This window comes from Cebus imitator, unplaced genomic scaffold (genome assembly GCF_001604975.1).
Source record: "Cebus imitator isolate Cc_AM_T3 unplaced genomic scaffold, Cebus_imitator-1.0 Scaffold27, whole genome shotgun sequence".
NCBI lineage: Eukaryota > Metazoa > Chordata > Mammalia > Primates > Cebidae > Cebus > Cebus imitator.
The window spans coordinates 6810541-6833381 of NW_016107342.1; the positions used below are offsets into that span (position 1 = coordinate 6810541).

The 22841-nt window shown below is 36.4% G+C and overlaps 1 protein-coding gene across 5 annotated transcripts in view; it reads right to left on the reverse strand.

Annotated features, from left to right (window-relative positions):
* MBD5 (methyl-CpG binding domain protein 5) overlaps positions 1-22841 on the reverse strand; it is a 486298-nt gene that overhangs the window by 12332 nt on the left and 451125 nt on the right. For 4 of the 5 annotated variants that reach the window (XM_017523152.2, XM_037736599.1, XM_017523150.2 and 1 more), the window contains 4 exons: positions 21363-21689; positions 18865-19073; positions 14180-15388; positions 2455-2528 (listed from right to left, as the gene is read on the reverse strand). In XM_017523152.2, the coding sequence (XP_017378641.1) occupies positions 2455-2528; positions 14180-15388; positions 18865-19073; positions 21363-21689 (1819 nt within the window). Of the gene's footprint in view, positions 1-2454; positions 2529-14179; positions 15389-18864; positions 19074-20663; positions 21690-22841 lie in introns of all 5 variants that reach the window. The other variant, XM_017523149.2, reaches the window with a different exon arrangement.

Consider the following 22841-nt stretch of genomic DNA (forward strand, 5'->3'; position numbering starts at 1 on the left):
ATACCTAAGGTGAAAATCCAACCACCTGCCCCCTTTAGGCACTTCAAAAACAATAAAATATCCTACTGGCCCTTACTAGACCCTTCATGATCTGGTTCCTGTGTGTCCTTCTTACAACTTTCCATCTGATATTTTACTGTCCCCCAAATCCAACTGCTGCTCTCATCTAAACACTATACCATCACATCTTGGTCTTTGTTTCCTTTGTGTGGCTGATGCCTAGGTAGTGTTTAAGGCTTGGGGCAGATATTGACTCCTCTAGAATCCCTTCCTTTACCTGCCCTTTCCCTATGACCCCAAAATATAGTATATATATTGCTGTCATTGCAATTTTAACATTTTAATTATTTGTTTCTGCATTTGTCTCTTTTACTAAACAATGAGCTTTAGGAACTGTAGCACTGTTCCTGGCACAGATTTTTTGCTAAATTTGTCTCCTTAAATTGAGAATAAATGCCTAAATTAAAAAATGATTTGATTCAACATATAATTTATCAGTTGTGGGATTTTCAACTAATTATTTAAACTATTTGAGTCTGAGTGTCCACATCTGCAAATGGGCTCAGTAATTTTGGCCCATCTTGTGACTGGGAGAATAAAATGATGAATTTGCAATTACATGTGCAAAATGTAAAGCATTCTACTGGGCATCAAAAAGGAAAATCTGTCTGCTTAGACAATAGTATGGTAAATAAAGTTCCTTTTATAAACGTTAGCTTTGTATTTTCTACTTTTACCTCTTCAATCTGTACTCTAAGTTTATGGTTATCATGAGGAGAATTCCTTTAAATAGCACCCACCTTAATTTACTGCAAATAGTAAATTGGCTTTGAAGAAAAAATTTTAAATTGTGGTTTGTTACTCATTACCTTTCAGAAATTGCTTAATTACAAACACATGGGGAAAATCCAGCTCATTTCAAGGCAATGCGTTTGAATATTTGGACTGTATTTGAATATTTGGAAGAGTTATTTTATTTCTGTTATTAACTTTAGTTTGTACATAATCCAAGTATCTGGCATGTTGCACTGTAGGAAACATTTTTAGGGATCTTTTACACCAAAGAAATGGGTACTGTTGAATATTTTACAGCAACTGGCCCAATGCAAATTTGTGATGTAGGTAATTTGCAATTTTCCTCCTTTTATCCAGACCTTGTATTAATTTTAGTGGCTTTATTTTGTTGCTAAGCTCTGCACAGCAAGTGTGCCTCAGTAAGAGTGGAAGGGAGCTTGATCCCTGTTTTCCTCATCAGGACTAGAGGGATGTTATCTGGCAATTCGTTTGGCCCTCGACACAATTAGTACCAATTTGCTGCCTTCCAAAGGAGTCCAGGACATAGAGACGTAGGGGTTTGCCCTTTGTAGCTGTCATCTTTTCAGAGACCTTTTATTGAGGTGCAGCGTCTTCCCAAGATTCGTTAACTTCTAAAATTATGCCTCTGGCCAGCATTATGGGAAACACCAAAAGGGAAAGACATTGCTTTTTAATAGATATTACTGATATCATTATATAAGCCTTTTATGCAAGATCCACTATGAATCATTCTGATCTCCACTTTATAAGTCTTAATGTACAAACAGAAGTTAAAATGGTATTTTTAGAAAGACGATAATATATAAAAACATTAAGCCTATGTGTTAATATTTGGAAGGAAATGTGAGGATCATTTTGTAAATGAATAAAAATTAATTCATATATAATTCCTGGTTGCTTGATAACACGGAAATTATTATAGCAACTGAACAGGTATATCAATTTACACATTTTAAAATAGCTGTCTAGGTACATACAGAGAAGCACACTTGTAGTTCTCTACCTCAATATGATATATGAATGTACATTGTATCACAGTAAAAACTGTGTTTCTAATATTATCTGTTTGTCTGCACTACATCATACTACATTTACTCAGAAAACAAAGATTTAGAAAAACTTGAATACTGGCCTGAAATTCAACTTCTTGTTATAATTCCAAAGAAAGCTTACTTTCAAGTCCACAATGCTGATGCAACAAAAAAACCTTTATTTAGCATCACTTTGACAAATAATCTCCCAAAATTATTTGCATGTATACGACTAGGGGTATTTACCCCTGAAAGTATTTGAATTGCAAAGGGATTGACTCACTACACTTTCAGAGCCTATTTAATTGCTATATGTTAAGAATATTATTTTTTATTTTCCACTAAATGAGAGGAATAGAGATGCAGGTAATGAGGAAAGAGAAGAGGCAAATATTACACATAGTGTAAACAGAAATTGTTTAGAGAATTTTTTTGTGTAATCACTAATTCGGCTTGTCTATAATGGTCCTCTTTGTTGGTAAATATTAAACTTTAGTTAGGCAGGCCACAACATGGACAGAATCAGTGAGATTTCATTATCCTTTTGTTGGAAAAACAGTAAATTATATCCTTGAAAAATAAAGTGAAAGTTTTAAAAAGTGCTTACTTTCTGTTCCTTTTCCGGACACGGCTGTAGGCTTCCAAACCTTCTGTTAGTGTCTTCAACTTCTCGGGCTCCACCTGAGTGAAGGTATGAAGACCAAACCACATTACCCAGACCTGCAATTGTTAAACTCGGTTTTTACTTTCCTGCCATACTAGCAGGTGCTGCACTGGAGGGGAGGGGAGCCTTAACCTTCACTGCCCTGTCAAATCTTCTGTCCTCATTAGAGATTGATTCTGTGGCTCCAGCCTGCAACATCAACAGACATGAAAAGCTGTTTGGCTTTAAAATTGTCAACATTTTGAAAATAATATTTTGGGAATAACACCTGGAATTTAAACAACCTTCAACTCACCAACATCATAAAAATCAGAGATCCTGGCTCACTTTCTTAGCAACTGCAAATCTGTAGTATCAGATTACTGTGATATCAGTATCAGGGGAAGACAAGAGCGGTAATTAGTGAAGTGAATGGGCTTTGGAGCCAACAGATCAAAGTTTGAATCCTACCTTTTCACTTCCTAGTAGGAGTAAAACACATTTTCTGAGCCTCAGACTCCTCCTCTGTAAAATGAGGACAATAATACCTACCTTCCTGCTAGAATTGCTGTGAGAATTAAGATGTGATAAGTCTTGTTGAATACTTATCCTAGCATACAGCAATGATCATGACCCAGTACACAGTTGGCTTTGCAGAGGCCATAAAACGTGAGAAGAGGGTGTTGCTATGCCTTGTGGGTGTGTCCTCTGTCCTGTCTTGCTTTATCGCTGCCAGTCTGTGTGTGGTCTGCTACTTCAACAGAAGTCAGTCACCAAGTGTGGTGGGATATGTGTGCGTGTGGGGAGGGTGCAGCCTTGCCACACACCCCTGAGAATCTCTATCATGGTTCTTGAAGCCACCTCCCCACAATAAAAACAATTAATAATTATAATGGAAAGCTTTATGTGACTTGGGAATAAAAACACTTTTAGAAAAATATGGCTATTTTTATTCTGTAAACACACATACACACACACGCATACACAATCTAAGTAAAAATAGTGTTGGTTGCTGTGTAAGCGTAGTTTCAAGGCAAGTACCTCAGTCATTGAGTTGGGGTAAAATCCAGCCACTTTACCCCCATTTCTCCTCCAAACCCCAAGCCACTGTTATATAAAAATACAGAGTTAAACAAAATGCCTCATGGGTAAATACATAAACACTAATAAGCAAGGAAATTATTATTTTTTGTCTTTGTAACTTCAAGATTGACTCATGAATGTTGCTTAGAAATAACTTCTCTATGTCCCCTTCAAATCTAGAACACAATTATGATTAACAAAAGGCTGTCATTATTAAGTCTGAAAACAAGCATTTCTAATATCCAGTGAGAAAAACAGTCAAATAATAGAAACGTTTTCCTTTTCATGTTTTTGTATTTTGCCCGAAGGAATCCAAATGTCTTATACACATAAGTTCATACATACCCAATTCACTGTGTGTCAGTACAAGATACAACTTTGTTCCAATAACACTTCACATCAAGAAAAGTGTCCTATTGGGTTGCTGGTACCACTGGAAAAGCTAAAGTGAGCTGAATGTAACCAAGTGTTGTTTTAAAAAAAAAAATGTGCCGGATGCACTTTCACATTTCATGTTAGCAATTAGCCTCCATCTTGTATTCACTCACACGAAGAAGATATGAAAGACGTTTTACCTATTACATTTTTGTAATCAATAAATGACTCCACTTATATTTAAATAAGCTTCTTAGCAGCAGGAAAGAAGCTGTGCTATATAACAAACTTCTATTAGACTTTGTAGTGGGGAATCTCAGAAGGGATTGATCAAGTCACGGAATGCAGATTCACAATGAAACAAAGCAAGACACAGCCAATTAAAACTTACCCTGTTGGTCTTAATTTAAAAAACAAAGTTAGGTCAAACTATTTTTTTGAGTCTTCAATTTTTATTTTTAATTAATTATGGAATAAGGGACAGTAAAAACATTTCTTGTGTATATACTATGTAAAAGGCACTACTTTATCATTTAATATGATACTACTGCAAACTAGTATTACTTTTGTATTATTACAGGTGGGGCTTGGTGCATTTAAATAACATGGCCAGAACTGAAACTCAGGTCTGACTCCAAAGTGCTCAACCTCTCTCCAGGATACCAACTCCAACAAATATTGAAATATACAGTCATTTTATATATATAGCATTTATATATATAAAATCACACACACACATATGTATATAAAATACACACACAGGCACACTCAAAAATTTAGGTCAAATTATTTAAAATTGTATTTCTACAAAATTTAGATGACAACTTGGCCAAATTTATATTCAAATTTTTTTATGCTTAAATAATTTTCCAGGAATTTTTTTTCCTGAACTAATACTCTACCATGGTTTCGTCATTTAAATCTGCCTCTAAGGCTGTAATAAACTTATACTAAACTATATTATTTATAAAGAATTAAATGACCTCGAAAAAGAAAGCAAAGATAGTCTTTCTGAAACTAAACATAAATAAGATATATACCACTGTGCATTTCTGGTATAACAAGATCATACATATTCAGAAGAAAGTTTAGTTTGTTTCAGGATTTTAGCATTTTACTGTACTGTGAAATATATATGAAGAGTGTGTTTTCTGGGGAAATAATCATACATTTGAAAAATATTCAAGAAACTTTAAAGATACCAACCAAAAATGGTACCAGATAATAACAAAATAAATTCAATTTCTAGTTAAATAGAAATCATATTTAATGAACACTCCCTTGTAAACTACTTAGCTAACTTGTAAATTTAAAAAAGTACCAGGAAATCAAATACATAAATGTAACATTAAAAAGGTTAAACACACACAGATATTTTTATAAAACTTACACTAAAGGAGGAAGTAATCTAAGATAATACTTTCATCTATAATTATAATCTTGTATTTTTGTACAATTACAAACCAGGAGTATCATAAATTATTTTACTCTCTTAGTGAGAACTTAGGGGAGGGCTTTATCATTTATCTTTACTCATCTGTCCACACAGTTTCATGCCGGTAACAATGATACTAATAGTACTCGCCATCGTGGTCTAACTCCTTACTCATGCCATTTAAGAATCATAAAGTTACCTGGAATTTATATGTATTCATAGTCCACTTATTCATGTATAAATATACGTGTTAAATGTTAAATATTTTTTCCTTCCTTCCCTCTTCCTTTCTTCCTTCCTTCTTCTTACTTACCTTCCTTCCTTCCTTCTCTCCCTCCCTCCTTCATTCCTTCCTAGCTTCCTTCTTTCCTTCCTTTCTTCCTTCTTTCCCTTTCTTTCTCTTTCCTTCTCTTTTTCCTCTTTCTCTCTTTCTTTCTTTCTTTCTTCTTTCTTTCTTTCTCTTTCTTTCTTTCTCCTTCTTTTCTTTCTTTCTTTCTTCGTTTTCTTTCTCTTCTTTCTTTCTCTTTTTCTTTCTTTCCCTCCCTATCTCCCTCCCTCCCTCCCTTCCTTCCGTTCATTCCAGGATCTTGCTTTGTTTGCCAGGCTGGAATGCAATGCCACAATCCTGCAGCCTCAACCTTCTGGGCTCAAGTGATCTTCCTATCTCAGCCTCCTGAGTAGCTGGGACCACAGGTGTGTGCCACAATGCTCAGCTATTTTTAAAATTTTTTTTTGTAGAAACAGGGGTCTCACTATGTTGCCCAAGCTGATCTCAAACTCCTGGGCTCAAGCAATCTGCTTGCCTTAGTCTCCAAAAGTGCTGGGATTAAAGGCGTGAGCCATTGTGCCCTACCAACACTTTTTGACTATTAAAAACTCTTCTTTCATTTAAAATTTCTAGTTATAATAACTCTTCTACATAAACCGTTTTATGGTTTGTTCAGTGCAGATAGAAACATATTCATAAAGCCAGATACTATTATGTGATGGATGATTAAGAGTTTTTTTTTTTTTTTTTTTTTAACAAGAATGAATCTCTGGTTGCTTATTTGCTTATTTTGTTCAGAAGGCCCATATTACACATTTGGTAATTTATTTAAGTTTTTGATTTGGTGTCAGCACAGTGGGACCTCATGTATCTCAGAAGAAACTTTAAGTCTGACAAAAGAAGGTATAAAACTTTCAGGCCGCCAAACCAACCTGTGAAAGACAGGTATAGTACATATTCGAAGAACCTGGATCAGTGATCCTGGATCACTTTTAAATAGAGCTGGTTAACTGGAGATGATGTTAAATTTTTCCGCAGGCTTTAATCTTGATAACACCTCTTTTTGTGAATTCTTTTCTGTTCCTTATTGCTGAAGCAGAGCTGTTGTGAACGTCAAAGAATCATGGAGCACTAGCCACATCACAGATCTCATAACAGAGATGACAGTTGACCTCAAGCTCCCCTTTTCATTCTTTACTTCCCCATTCCATTTCTACAAAGTCCTGTTGTTGCGTAATGGTATAATGTAAGGAGTACTAAACTTAGAATAGAAGACCAGGGTTGGGACTTGGCTTAACTACCTGTGATTTGTATTCTTAGGAATGCCACTTCTCCAAGCTTCAGTTCTCTCATCTGTATAATGGGGATGATTCTGCACATCTTTATGGGTCATTAAAAGGATCTAAAAAGACCACGAACATGAAGGTGCTTTATCAACACCGAAGCAGTCCAAAGTGCCACTGGTAGTATACAAAGTTATTTTAGGTAAAACATGGACAAACCTTTAAATATTCTTAGTTTCTTTTAGAGACAAGGTCTCCACTCTGTCACCCAGGCTGGAGTGCAGTGGTACACGTATATAGGTATACCTATATACATACACACACACACGTATATATAGCACACTGTATATGTATATATATAGCTCACTGTAACCTTGAATTTTGTAACTCAAGTGATCCTTCTGCCTCAGTCTCCCAAGTAGGTAGAATTATAGGCATGTACCACCATGCCTGGCATGCTTGGCATGCCCACTGCAGCTTTGATCTCACAGGCTCAAGTGATAACCCTACCTTAGCCTTCCAAGTAGCTGGGATCACAGGTGCCCACCACCATGCCCACTAATTTTTAACAATTTTTTGTAGAGATGGGGTTTCCTCATGTTGCCCAGGCTAGTCTTGAACTCCTGGCCTCAAGTGATCCTCTGACCCCAGGCTCCCAAAGCACTGAAATTACAGGTGTGAGCCACTGTGCCCAGCCCCCTTTGCATATTTGAATAGTTATATTAGTCATATAAATTTATCTTAGAAAAATACAAATAACATTATGATATCCTAGAATAAAACTAAAGTTGTTTAAATTTAAAAAGTGGCTTGAATAGTGCCTAGTACAAGTGTGCCTAATAAATATTTACTGACTGAATAAATTAATTGATACATTTAAATAAAAAATTTAAGTAAATAATACATATAATATGCAGCTTTAGCTGAAGTCTGGGAAATTCACAGTTCTGAAGTAGTAAGCAAATATGAGGCATTTATTAGATTCATTATCAAACATTTATTAAATAGTAAATATTAAGAATAATACTTTTTTAAAAGAATAACATCTTCAAACTGAAAAAATTCCTGCTAACTTAAGTGCAATATTTCAATATTTTTTAAAGACTGGGAATTAATATTAAATGAGAAATAATTTAGGGTAAAAAGTTTATTCGCCTGTGACAGAAAGGATGAACCTAATTGTTTTCCAACAATAGTACAATAGTTCCCATGGCAGAGTTCTAGTCATTCCTTTAGATGAATTCCATTTTTTAAACGAACTAACCAAACTCTCATGATCACAATTTAGTCAGTGGCATTATCTGAGGCCTTTTTTGGTGCTTCTTTCCTTTTCACTTCGGAGAGCAGTGTTTTTAAGCAGTGGGGAACTACACTACAGGATGGGGGTAGATCTATTCTAAATGTGACAACAATTTGCACATCAATCCACAACACATAGATAGAATTAAATGTTTTGGATAAAGTTGCAATTTCTAAGAAAACAATGTTGAAAGTTAATGTAACAGAAGCATATAGTTGCCTCAGACCTGGGATTCTATTTCCTGCTTTCTATCTGAAATTGTATGAACAAGCTCATGTACTCTGTGTCCGGCTCAGTTACCTGTGCAAATGAAGATAGGCCTCCTATTCCTCTTTAATCTGGCTCAGGAAAAAAGCTCACAATATTTCAGAATTCACTGTAGTAAAGTTTACAGTTGTTTTACTCATAGTCTTTTTCTTGATATTCACATTTGTGATCTTTGCTAGTTTTTCATTTTTATTATCTTTCAAATTCTGATCAGGAATTCACTTTGTTGGTCTGGATTTTATCTTTCTTATTACTTTTGAAAAACGATTTTGCTCCCTTTCAAGGAGATTCTGGTGCTGACAGGGCATTGATTGCCTCTGTCACGCCACCAGCCAAAATGCAACCCCAATATTGCGGATGTTGTGGTACAGAGAAAAGGATTCATTTCCAACAGTGGTTAAGAAAATATATAAGGTAAAGTGAATACACAAAGAACACTCTCAACAGAGAATTATAGTACCAAAGAATACAAACGGCTAACACTGATAAACACAGAAAGAACGTACTTCAAAGTAAAACGTCTGAACATCACAGGAGGGCGCACCTCCCAAGTTAGTTCCCCGGGCTCCACTTTTTAAGTTACACACCCCCAGAATGCGAGGTAGGTTGTCTCTGGTTATGCTCCATGCTGTCAAAACACGTGTGTGTGTGATGCTGAACTGACATGCAGAAAGCCTATTGCCCCCAAATAAATTTGGTTATGAGTTTTAATAAAGATGAGTTTTGTCAGTTTTGAATGACTATTCAGAGAGCTGTTTTTATCTCTACTTGCCAGAAATTATTGTCTGGAAAAAAGTCAAAAAGTAATTCTGAAGAAGGAACACCCTACCTACTAATGCTTTGAAAAACATGTCTTCATTTAATCAGGGAGTGTAGCACAGAGATGTAGACCTTTTCTTGGTAAGCAGGTGTCTCTGGACCTGTCCAACAATAGTCATTTGTTTGAAAAGAAACATTTTGGTGCCAGTCTAGTAATAAATTCTTTCTTAAATTTGGCTTGGGTCAGAATATACATCAAATGTAAGAGCAATGATATATGAAGACCAATGAGAGGATGTTCAAAAAGTAAAAATAATCTATGCAGAAAAAAATATAAATTTTATTTTTTGATTATTACTGCTTGAGAGGCAACCCATTTAGGCTAGTTAACATAAAATCAAAGGTGACAGATGACAATTGTTAAAATATATTTTAGAAAACAAGAGCATTTTCTCTATATTTAAATAGTTATTGAAAGAAGTACATAAAGATAACCATTTCCCCCATAGTTGCATAGGCTTAAAAATATTTTCATATTAAGGCATAGAGGTGTAATATCAGAGGTAGCCATTTTTCTTCCCAATAATTCCCTAACATTATGCCAAGATCTGGAAGTGAATCTGTTTGGCTATGGCTATGTTCTGGAGCACAGCACTGAGGTCTTATTCTTGGTCACTGAGCCACGAACAATAAAGGGTTCATGGTTCAGAGAGAAACTGGAACCAGTTATTTAGAACAAGTATAACTATCTCCCAGAATGCACTTTATAACAAACTGCTAACCAAGGGAAAAAACATATTAGGATAGAGATAGCACTTCCTGAGTGGTATAATACAAGGCACATAATATCCTCCAATACTGTCACATAGCTTCAATCTTAGGAAAGTAATACATACAGGCAATTCGCCCAGGCAGGAGTACAGTGGCGTGATCTTGGCTCACTGCAACCTCTGCCTCCTTGGTACAAGTGATTCTCCTGCCTCAGCCTCCCGAGTAGCTGGGACTACAGGCGCGCCACCACGTCCAGCTAATTTTTTGTATCTTTAATAGAGATGGGGTTTCACCATATTGGCCAGGATGGTCTTGATCTCCTGACCTCGTGATTCTCCCGCCTCGGCCTCCCAAAGTGCTGGGATTATAGTCGTGAGCCACTGCACCCCGCTCATAAAATGCTTTCAAGTAGAGCTCCTGCTTGAAATTAACAGCTAACATTAACTTATAATTCGATATGTCAATTTGTACATGTGCTGAAATTCATAAAGATAGTTATGAATTATTTCATTCATTGAATATAATCCTTAAACCCTTAACTCTCAACCTGGTTAATAAATCCTTTTTACATGGACAATGCAGAGGTAAACAATAACTAAGGTAAAATTACCACAATTCCATAATGCTGGAACCTAAATTAATAAGACTGTCTAACATAAAGGGCAGAGAATGGAAGGCTAATATTTACTTAGTTTCTTTGATGTGCTAGATAATAATCTACAGTATTTCATTGAATTTTTAAGGCATCGTTTTGAATAGAAATTAATATCTCACTTGAGAGGTGAGTAGCCTGCAGCTTCTAGGAGATTAATATACCTACCAGGACCTCTTAGGTAACTGGCAGAGCTAAGATTAGGCTCACATCAGAGTGCCCAAACCCATGCCTCTTTCTGCTACACCTTGCTTTTTCTCTAGTTCTCTGTAGACTGTATTTTTACAGTATTTGATATCTAAAAACCATACCTTTTAGAAAATCATCTCAGAAACTACAGAACACGTCTAATGCGTATCAGTAATCTGCTACATTTAATATCCTGCCAAAGACCAAAAAGGCTTTTCTAAGCTCATAAGCTGACCAAGTCATTTACTATTATGACCAACAGTGTCTGCTAAAATATTAACGTATTGACAATGGGGAGGTCTCAGCCCTTGGCAAATATCAGTGTTCTGGTCACACAGCATTGACTTCCTTAGACCAGAGACCAACCACGCAACCTGAAAATAGGAGAGGCACCCAGCTTGTTTTGAAACAGTAATCTTCCATCCTGTTAATGAATTATCTATACTTTCTATTTTGCCTGCTTCTATAAAGAATTTGGAGTGGTTTGCTGAGAACAAAGCCTGTAAATGAATATAATAAATGATACATTGTGGGGTAGAGTGGGGGGTAATAATCTATTCTAAAACTTGTGTTAACATAGATTTTTATTTGGTGGGATCTGAATCTTGGATTCTTTGGTGGACACAGAAGTAGAATGAAAGCTAAGCTAGGAAAGTTTAAAATGATAATGTAAGAAAATTGTTTGGCAAATTTTTTCTTCATAGACACCACAAAGATAAACACTATGGAAAATGAGTCCACATTCTACATTAGCAAGGTGGAATTAGAAAAGTTTTACGATAATAAACAAATTTGACACTAGTCTCTGTCTTTCTGCTCTGGACTTTATAAAAACGTCAGGCATTGCCATGGTATATAGAAGGTAACCTAAGGCAATGCTTACCTTTCTAGAAGCAGAAGTTTAGTTTTTAATGCATAAGGCTTTATCTAACATTCTTGGGCATTAAGGAGTTCTACATAAATATAATTACATCAAAACTGGTTCACCGGAATAAGAATACAAATTTTAAAAAGTGTCCCACTAGATATCTTTCTGAAAAACATCATGTGTTGCCTTATACAGGTATTGAACATAGTTTAATTTTTTTCTTCACGAACTACGGTGATCAATATATCAGACACTTGGCTTGAAGACAGACAGACCTGTGTTTGAAATTTTACCTTTTCTGGTGTTAACAAAATGAGAACTTTGACTCACGGAGCATCACGAAATAACGTATTAGGAAGTCTTTTGTGAACTACAGAGGAAACAAGAATGTTTGTGAAGTAGTACTTAGTTTATTTATGTGCAAAGGCGTTGTAGGTCCTGAAAAGATCAGAGGTTTTTAAAAATGTTGAGCCCTTAGAGCTTGTAAGGCTGTTATATCTGCTTTTTAAATGATAGATAAATGTTCATGTATTATCATGAATATTCTATTGCATGTTTTCAGTTTTTACCTCTAAATGTGTGCTTTAAATTAAATTCTCTGAATTACTAAAAATACTTTTAATGTATAGTATATCTTGATATAAAGGTTTTTATTTGAGAATGCAAAATTACAAGGTCAGCCAGTGAGAGGAGGAATATATGAATTTACAGTAACAATTTTATGTTTCCTATTATGATTCATCTATTGCCAAAATTAAGAAGAATCTGGATTAAAAAAATTCATTATTTTGTAATGGAATGAATACTACATACTACTTTGCTTATTTAAATGAAGAAAAATAAATGTTTCTTGGACTCTTAGATTCTTTTTTTAAAGTACATCTCCCCTAACATCAGTGAATACCTCAGTCTCAGGAGTTTTCGAACAGAGATTAATCAGAAGATCTAGACCATTGTTTAATGTGAAATGTGTTAAAAGTACGTGCCTTTATTCTCCTAAGGGCATAAAAAGATATTTAGACAAGGCATTTAGGACAGGAAGAATGTTTCCAGGGAGGAAGGCCATAATCTTTTTTTTTAGTTAAGCTTTTGGTAAAATGGCACATAAAAAAGACTTAGTTAGTTTGCACAGAGATTGTAAAACAGTTCAATGTCTACATCTTGTATTTGTAGAACTTCCATTTATATCACAAAAGCCCAATTTTTCTGTTTCTAATTATTTCTTGAATAAACCGTCAAAAATATTTAGGTTTATCAACCTAAAGAATGTTTGATCTCAGAGAGCATAGAGAATAAAATATTTTGTGAATAGGGGTATGGAATTCATTTTCTTATCAAATGTACAAACATTATGCCCAGAGTGTATCCTGACAAGTATATATTAGGCATTATAAGCAAGGTTTTAGGACCCTCTAGTCATTTGGAGAAAGACAATCCTTTTATTGTGCTGGCAAAATGCTTCTGGTTTCCTGTCATTAAACCTAAGTGCCAGTGAAAGTTTGAGCAGAGATTGCTTTATACAATACATGCTTTACGAGAATAATATATACCTGTAAGAGTAATTTTTATTACCTAAGAGGATGAAAAATTGTATGTTTCTTCATCATATGGGGCAATGTGCATAATTATCTCCTCCTGGTCAGATATAAATTTTTCTATCTGCTTTAAACACTCGGCATACTTCTTGCCTAGTGAGCCAATCCCACCATTTTTGTGAGAGGAAGGAAAAAAAAAACAAACCCAGAAGACCCCTACTAATTTCTTTTGAATTGAACGGTAGTTTCATGGAGAAGTTTCCATTTAATTTATATGATCTAATTGTGTTAAGTAGAACCAGACTATGGGGTTAAACATTTCCATATGTTTTAAAGGCCCAGAACTTTTCCTGAAAGGAGACATCATTCTGAACTTGGACTTTACCTGCTGCTTCCAGAAACAGCTGAAACTCCACCCAGATTGTGCCCCCTTCCCAGCTCTGTGTGCCACACGTAAGCACATGGAGGAGATGCCGTCCCCTGGCGCACCCGTCGCCTGGGAGGGCCATACCCCTGCCACACTCCTGGACCTCCAAAGGCTACCAGATTTTTCCCCCAGTCATTGACATTTGCCTTCCTCCTCTGTGTATGCAATGAAGAAGTAGGTAAATGTAGAGAGGGAAGGCAGAGTTGACCAAATTCTGGAAATCTGGTTCCTGGCTTACAGCCACCCTGAGCCCTAGTGTGATCTATAAATGCTTTACAACTCACCCCTTGTTGATATGACATTTTGGTGACTATAACCATCCCCTCTTCATTTTACGCTCCAGAAGCTTGTGAGACCTCAATGAGTCATGAAGAATCCTAATTTCAAATCCAAAAAATCCAAAGTGATGATAACAAAAACCAATAATTGATATCTGAACAAAGGTTAGTATTTGACAATGGATAAAGATTGGTATACCTTCCCTTCCTCGGGGCTTTGTTGACATGAATTGTGAACGTCGTCTTCTCTTACTAATTTTCCAGGCCAGGAAGTCAGTCCTTTGATTTGGCCCCAGACCAAGTCGCCCACATTGAACGTCCTTGGTCTATAATGTATCAATTCATTTGAAGAGGGGGAGTCTGGATTCCTTAGGTCATCTTCACTACTAATGCTTTTAGCATCTGAAGGGCTAGGCACACACCCGTTAATGCTTTTGGCATTAAAGTCTCCATTGTAATGGATGTAGTCTTTGACCAGAGAACTTTCCAAACTATTTGAGGAACTTGGAGACTGCTCCTCTAGGACCAGGTCTTGCTTTGCAGTGCTTAGCAGCTCTCCAAATCCCCGACTCTGTCGAGGTCTATTCCCATTAATATGTGCACATCTTTCCACAGTGTTCTCTAGTCTCTCTTTAAAACTCATCATAGTTCTTTTGTAGTTATTATACCTGAAATTTTCCTCTAGAATTTTATCCCCTGGACAGTTTCTTGGTGGTAACAGTATTGGGTGCTGCTCCCCAGGCAGAAATGGCAGTGTAGAGACATTGTTGGACCTTTCATGACAAGGACTACTGTGGATATGGCCTGGATGATCTAAAAATTCCTCGTATTTCCACCTGTTTCGCTCCCCTCTGGGGCTTTGCTCCCCGTCCCACTGTTTTTTGGATGTGTGGCAACTTGCTGACTTGAAATATTCAAACCCATCTCCTTCGTTCGCATTTTTCCCATGGTCTAGGTTCTTGGGCAGCCGAGCCCCTCTTGAATTCCTCAGCCTACCATCATGATCAACACCTCCCATGTTCCGTCCATGAATGACCGCACTGACAGCACTGGAGAGATTTAACGGGTCACCAATTGAGGCAGTGAAGGCACTCATGGCACTCAGAGCTGGAATGGGGCTGATCTGAGTTGTACTGTTGACTGCAGTGGTGATGACAACCTGCATTCCTTTGCTGGCTGCATCGACAACTGCTTTGTAAATGGCATCTACAGAAGCATCACCTGGGCCACCCACAACGAGGCCATCCTTCACCTGTTGACCAAGAGACGGGTCAATCCTTGGTTGCAACTCACAAGGTGTATCTTGAAAAGGTGGAAGTGTAGTGTTTGGATTCTCAGGAAGTGCTGTGAGCCCAGGCTGACTGCTTATTCTTTTGTTTAGGAGAGCTGCATCTTCCTGCATTCTCACCTTGAAGAAATAGACAGGAAGCAGTGAGAGAAAGAGAAATAATTTTGAAGGCCTCAAAGAGAAAGACTACAATTTTAAGATTTACCAAAAGACAAACAAATATAACAAGGAAGGAAATATAAAGAACAAGACTCAAGAAATGAAATAAAAAATCACTTTGTGTAGGAAAGCATATGTCTTGATTATATCTGCATGCCATTTCTTTGGTTAAAATTATTCAATGGATTTTTAAAATTATCATTGCAAAGCATTCTCTAGAAAAATTAAACTTGAGGTGGTTGGATACAAAATGTACTCAGGGTGGGATGACTCCATTGATTTTGTGGTCTTTGCAATTACAGGTCCTTGGAATTTAGAATGCAAAAAGAGAGTCAAGTCATAGGTAATCAAATCAGCAAAGGAAAAAGATTTTGAAATGGTTTCTAACTTACTGTTTCCACTTAACTAAGTGAAATATAAAATAAAATAAAACAAAACATATAAACTCCCTTCTTAACAATAACATGACACTAGTTTTCAGATGGGGTAGTAATACTTGCTCCTCAATCTTTTCAGGCCGCATCCCCATGCTATCAATAGTGGCAATGACTGTCTGCACAGGTGATTCTCAATTAGAAAGTGGTGAAGGGAGAGCATACTTACCAGGGGAGCATATCAGAATTTCAGAGGGTAGTTTGAAAAAGTGCCCAAGGTTATTCTAATTTTACCACCCACCCCCGCAACCTCCACACCATCTAAGAATGACTGCTCTAGACCCTCGATACTTTGGACTTTCAGATTTTTTTCCCCAATGATCTCTCCCTTTCTTCACATCCTTCCCTAATCCAGAACCTGCAATCTGTCAGCACATCAACCTCTCTCTTGCTATTATCACCCTGTCTACACCTACCAGGCAAAATCCCAATCTTGGATCAATTCAACTGCCCGCCCTATCTACATCTACAGTGAGGATGCTGAGTATTTGTCTAGAGCAATTTGTGGCTTCCAACCTCAGTTGAGGGCTTATTGCTGCCCATCAATCCTAGATCTTCTGGTTAATTATCACTCATTTTCCACAACTATTGAAATCTTCATCCACTTCTTCACCATCTCCCACTGTTCTTAGGTGACCTTACATAATAGAGAAAATAAAGCCCATCAGGCAAGAATTCTCGTAATTTCTTATACTGTGATACTCCCTGCCCCCCTGGCAGCAGACTTCTCTGGAATTATACCTGTCCTAAATTCTGTCCTGCTTCCCATAAGAGGGGTCCCTTCTGATCTCTGAGGGTGCACCCTCTATTTATGTTCTGAATCCCAAGCCCCCTCCTCAAGGATCCTGTCTTATTTATTATCCCTTCCCTTCTTTTTGTTCAATCTCTTCTACTTTTCTGGGTCTTCCTATAGCACATGATATGTTCATGGCTTACATATATTAAAGTTTGCATTCATCCTGTCCCCAAACCCCTGCTGGGGGCACTGCCCTATTTCTCTCATGTTCTTCAAAGTTGTTTTTTCCAAAGGTAAATTCTGTTGTGTGTATTTGAGGTTAAAACCACGATGTTATGGAAAACATATATAGATGGTAAATTGGTTACTACAGTGAAACAAATTAGCCTACCATCTCATACAATAGTGTGTGTGCATGTGTGAAGAACAGCTAAAATCTACTACTTTAATCTATACTCTTTAATTCCTAACATCCCATTCACTGTTCCTCCATATTGCCATCTGGCTCCTGCTCCCACCACTTCAGCAAAACTGCATTCCACTAAGTCACTGATGATGTCCTAATTGCTAAATCTAATGGATTCTCTTCAGGCTTTATCCTATCTTTTTTTTTTTAGTGACACGGTTGAGTGCTTCCTATTCCTTTCTAAATTATTTTACTATGGAAGATACACACACACACACACACACACACACACACACACACACACACACAAGTATAATCATTGTCAAAAAAGATACTAGTTTTCTTCATCATTACTTCTCACCCACACTCACATTTTCTCACCCTACTGCAGTCCTATTTCCTTTCTTAGAAGTAACCAGCACTGAAGCGCATCCTTCTTACCTTCCTTCCTCTTTCCCCTCCTTTTTTCTTTCAACCTAAATGGGATGGTACTAGATTCTGAATCCCACACCCCCTCCTCAAGGATCCTGCCTTATTTATTACACCTTGAACATAAAGATGTTCTACATTTCTGGGTCTTTCCTTTAGCATATGATTATGTTCATGGTTTCCAGATTGAAAAGTACTGTTCTACAATACTACAGAATTGGAGTCTTGCAGTCTTACAGATCTTCCATATCGGATTATATAAGTCTACTTAATTTTCTAAACCACTAGGTAGATGGATATACTGTACCATAATATATTTATTTCCCTACTGATGGAGACTTCAGTGGTTCATAACATTTTTGACACCATAAATTATATTGCACTGAACATTTTGATATGTGCTTGTTAGTTCACATTTGAAGATTTCTCTAAAATGAGATATTAATACATAAACGCTGAATTTTTGGTCAAAAGATTTAAAAATCTGATATTCTATCAAATTACCTTCCAAAGGACTGTATCAGCATATAATCAGACCAATAGTAATCTGAGAGAATCTATTTTTCTGCACCCTTGTCAGCAATGGATATCATCAATCTGATGGACACATTAGTGTCATAATTTATTTAACTCTGTTGTTATTTTCATATGCTTATTAATACTTTATCTTTCAATTTCTGTGAATTGTCTATTCATATCTATTGCTATTTTTTATAATCATTATCTTTTTTCTTCCTGATTTGTAGGAGTTTTTTTTTTTTTTACATAATTAGGTGTTAATTATTTAGTGTGTATTAGGAAGATATTTTCTGCCAGGTTGTCACTTGATTTTAGCTTTGTTTAGAATATCCTTGATTACACAGAGATTTTAAATTTTTATGTATTCAAATCTATTACTTTTCCTTTTGACTGTCTTGGTTTTCTGTCATGCTGAAAGAGCCTTCTTTACCCCAAGATTATTTCTTAAAAAAAATCAATATTTTCCTCCTATGTGGATTTAGTGTTGCTCTTTCCATCTATCTCCTTGATCTAGCAGGAATTTATTCACTTCGTGGAACTAAAGAAAGACCATGTGGCTGAAGCCAGGGAAAGAGTGGTGAGAGCTGAGGCTGAAGAGGGAGGACAGGTGGGCATGCGAAGGAGGTGAGTCTCAGTCACGAGAGCAATGAGGAATGACAAAAGGGTTTATGAAGGTCGCATGATCAGTTTTTACTAACAGCTCTAAAAGAACTGCTGAGATGCTTCAGACAAAACAAAAAAAGAAAACCTTCACACGAAAGACTGGAATGTTTAACAATACTCATGATTGAGAGATAATAGTAGATAGAGGAAAGGGCACATAACCTACTTTTCTTGCCCCTTCCCCCACATGAAGTGTTTAAACAAACCCAGACATTGTTTTCTTCGAAAGTGATGCAGGGGAGGAGAGTACCTGAAAGTTCTGAAACAGACAAGCCATGGGGTTATTGTTAGCTGGGCAAGGAATTGTGGACTGTCCTTGGAACGCCTGGAGATTCTGGTACCCCTGGAGAAGTTGCTGCTGTTGCTGATTTGGAGGAAACATCTGATTGTTGTTTAACAGCGACTGTAGATGAGTCAGTTGATGGTTATTCAAAGTATTGTTTATTGATGACATATCACCTACAGTTTGAAAAACATAAAATATAAGTAAATGTGATTCTTCAGAGATTCTATGCCTCTCTTTGTACCTGATAATTCCTGAAACAAAAACTAAGTGCTATGCTTACTTGGGTAATGCTTTTCTTTCTTTCTTCTGAAAGACTTACTGAGTGGTAAGGAAAGAGTAGCTTTATTATTTAGTTTTATCTTGTATAATTAGTTTTTAAATTTTATAACCTGGAATGACTACTTAGTCTTTGCTGTATTCATTAAGCAGTCCTTACATATTGAGCTTCTGTGTCATATGATTCCTTGAGCCATTTTTAGATTTTAGATCTATTTTAGAGCACCTAAAATTAAAGGTTGAAATTAGTCCTACAATGTTTTAGCAATCGTATCTGACCACATAATTAAAATGAGTGAGCCTGATCAGGCCTTGTTTACAAAACTTAGCTCTCAAACCATAATTATATTCCACATCAAATCATTGATTTGGCTTAGAAATGTGCATTTTGTTTTGCAGTAGAAGGTTGGTTACCTGAAATTAAAATTGGAAAGAAAACTAACAATAGAAAAGAATTCATTGTCATAATCATTTAAAATAAATATTATATAATCAGTAAGATTAATAACTAAATTTATATTCAAAATTTGAAATTCTTTTGAATTTACTCTGACATTTTCTTGAGGACAATGTCATAGAAATTGTCCTGTAATTTGAAATATGTAAATCTGTAATGCTTTCTAGGTTACTTAACTACAAAGATTTCAATGTCAAATAGAACTAATTATGCTATATTATAAAGGTATCCATAAAATCAAAAAACATAATAAACAAATTATTTTTACACATTGAAGATGCCATTGACATCATCATGCACATTTGGCTGTTTCCAGATGTTATGGACACCATCCCTACACTTTATGTTATAATTACATACATTCATCGGTTAAATATACTTGGCATTATTTTCTAACTATTTTGTGGTAGGATAATACAGATGAAACACTTTGTTTTTAAGCCACAAAGGCCAAAAAATAATACTGACTGAGGAAATCTAGTAGAAGCTAGAGGGGCTGCCTGTTCCCTTGAACTTGGGCAAGCTTTAGCTTTGCATGTTTTTACATCTTGCTTCCTGTTTTGCTAGACAAGCATTTAGTTTTTATTTATTTAGGGTTCACTTGGAAAACACTTTCTCAATCTGTTTCCATCCACAGTGCAGCTGCTCATACTAACCCTGTGATGCCACACCAACTAAAATTCAAATAAAAGTTACTTTAAAGATGTACCTGTGCTTTATTATTTGAAAAATAAGACTACTTGGTTTAAGAGTTGATGGGTAGGTTAGGTTTAAGTGGCATCAGAATTAGAAGAGAAAGCAGATTAAAATGATATTTAGTTTTGCTAGAATAGGGGAAAAAGGAAAAAGTCACTCATGTTTGTATAACTATGGTGTGTGTGGGTGTTGTTATATTTAGTTCCTTAAGCAAGCTGTGACATAACAAAAACATTTTTAAAAATAGTGTGACAAAATGGAGTTTTTAAAAAGGAGAAAATAGAATTAGAAAAACGTTTCTTTTGTAAAAAATTTGTGAAAAAATTTAACTTACCAAGTAGACCTGTCCCCAGTAGAGGGTTAAGTAGCTGTGGCACCACAGAGTTACTGTTGAGTTTAGCTGGACCAGGTGTATTCCCAGCATTATTAGATATATTCAGCAATGTTTCTGCCATTGACACCACTGCTGTCCCACCAAGTGTTGAGACAGTCAGTGCTGCCACTGCTGATGATGTAGTGGTTGTGGTAGTGGTTGCCTGGGAGGAGATTGCTATGGAAACCTCTGGATGATTAGCGGTGTTGGCCGATGCCGAGTTCAGGACACCTCCCAACAGCTGGGGATTCAAGGTCATTAATCCTGAGGCCCCAGTGACAGCTGGGAGGAACAGGGGGTTAAAAGTAGTGTCACTGCCTGCAAAGCTTGGTAAAGGGTTCCCCAGGGGGCTGGTTAAAAGGGTCTCAGCTCGGCTGTTGTCTGACTGATTGCTTGGCAAATGGTCTGGTGGGGCTGTCATCTGTGTTAATGAGGGTAAAGGGGTATTTTGCTGTTGCAAAAGATCTGAGATGGTCAGATTGAAAGATGGCAGGGGAAGCATGGCAGCTGCTTGGGCTTGGTTCTGAAGCAGGGCTGCTAAGAGCTGAAAGTGAACAGGCTGCAATACCTGCCCATCCATGTCACTGGAGAGAAAAGCTAAAGCAGCGTTTACATTCGGGTTGAGAAAACCTAAAGGGTGGAGGTTGATCTCAGACTTGCCTTCTCCTGCTGAAGGCTGGAGGATATTTAATAGATTCTGGTTTAGGAGATGCTGTTGATTCACTGGCAAAGAGATAGGTAGAGAACTGAGGAGGCTGGGGTTCAAGGGGTGTGGAAGATGGTTGTTTGAAGTGCTGTTGGATGGAAAATGAAGTGCGTGCTCCTGGCCAACAAAAGGAAAATCACTCCCAATGGGCAGCTGACTCTGCAGTGGGTTTCCAGCTGCGGTGGTGACTATGACGCCATCTTGAAGAACAGACGTTGTTTTTGTGATGGCAGGGTGGTTGGTGCCCGCTATGGCTATGGAGGATGATGGTCCTGAACCGCCTAAAATGACAAAAAACAAAAACAAAAATCAGTTATTAAGCATGGATATTACATGAGACTAGGAATAAAAATGCATTAACATAAATTTCAACTTATTTGTTACATGTCACCTTCATTGATTCTAACTAGATGAATTGTAAACAGATCAATTGACACCTGCTAATGGGACTTAAGTTTAGAATGTATACTTTTGGAAATAAATATATTGAAGACATTTTATTAAGAAATAGCTGGTGGGTTGTGGTAGCAGGAGAGGTGAGGGGCTAAAAAAAAGGAAATAGGTATTGCTGACTATCAAATAGTTATCCTAGAATAGGATAGAACACTATCAAAGAATCAGTGTTCTTCATTCAATTGGGTAGATAAAAGTGACAGTTCTATTTAAAAATTTATTTTCATTAAAAAAGTTATTTGTCTTTATTTACACAACTACTACATCCCTTTAGTGAAAAGAAACCCTCAAAAGTAGAATGTACATAAAAATATAAAGCGGAAGATAAAAAGTACCTGTGAAGATAACAATATTTTAGTTTTTAGCTTTCTCTCTGCCTGTCTATACATATACAGGCATGCACATATGTACATATATGTATGCAATATATGCATGTTACACATATTTTTTAAAAAATAGAATCATGCTATAATGTTATGTTGTAGCTTTTTAAAGTTATCAATGTATTGTGATTATCACTTCATGTTAACTTATATGGCTACAGAACCATTTTATTAGTATCATATATTGATATACTGTACTTTAATCAACCTACAGACATGAATTTTTTTATTTCCAGTCTCTTACTACTGTAAGCAAAACTATGACACATATTCTTATTAATATTTCTTTGCCAGTTTGCCTAATTATTTTCTATGGATAAATTTTTAAAAGTGAAATTCCAGGGACTAAAGGGCTTACATATTTTAGAAGCTTTGCATACATATTGTCAAACTACCCTCCTGTGAAGTTAATCAATACACACTCAATTTACATTCCTATAAGCAGTGGAGGACAGTGCTTATTTCTCTCACCAACACTCTATTTATCATTATTTTGGACAATGAACGAAAGTAATAATTAAGAATCTTTACCATTCCGATTGCATAAGACACTTTGTACTTATGATTTCTTAAATTAGACCAGTCTTAAATAGTATT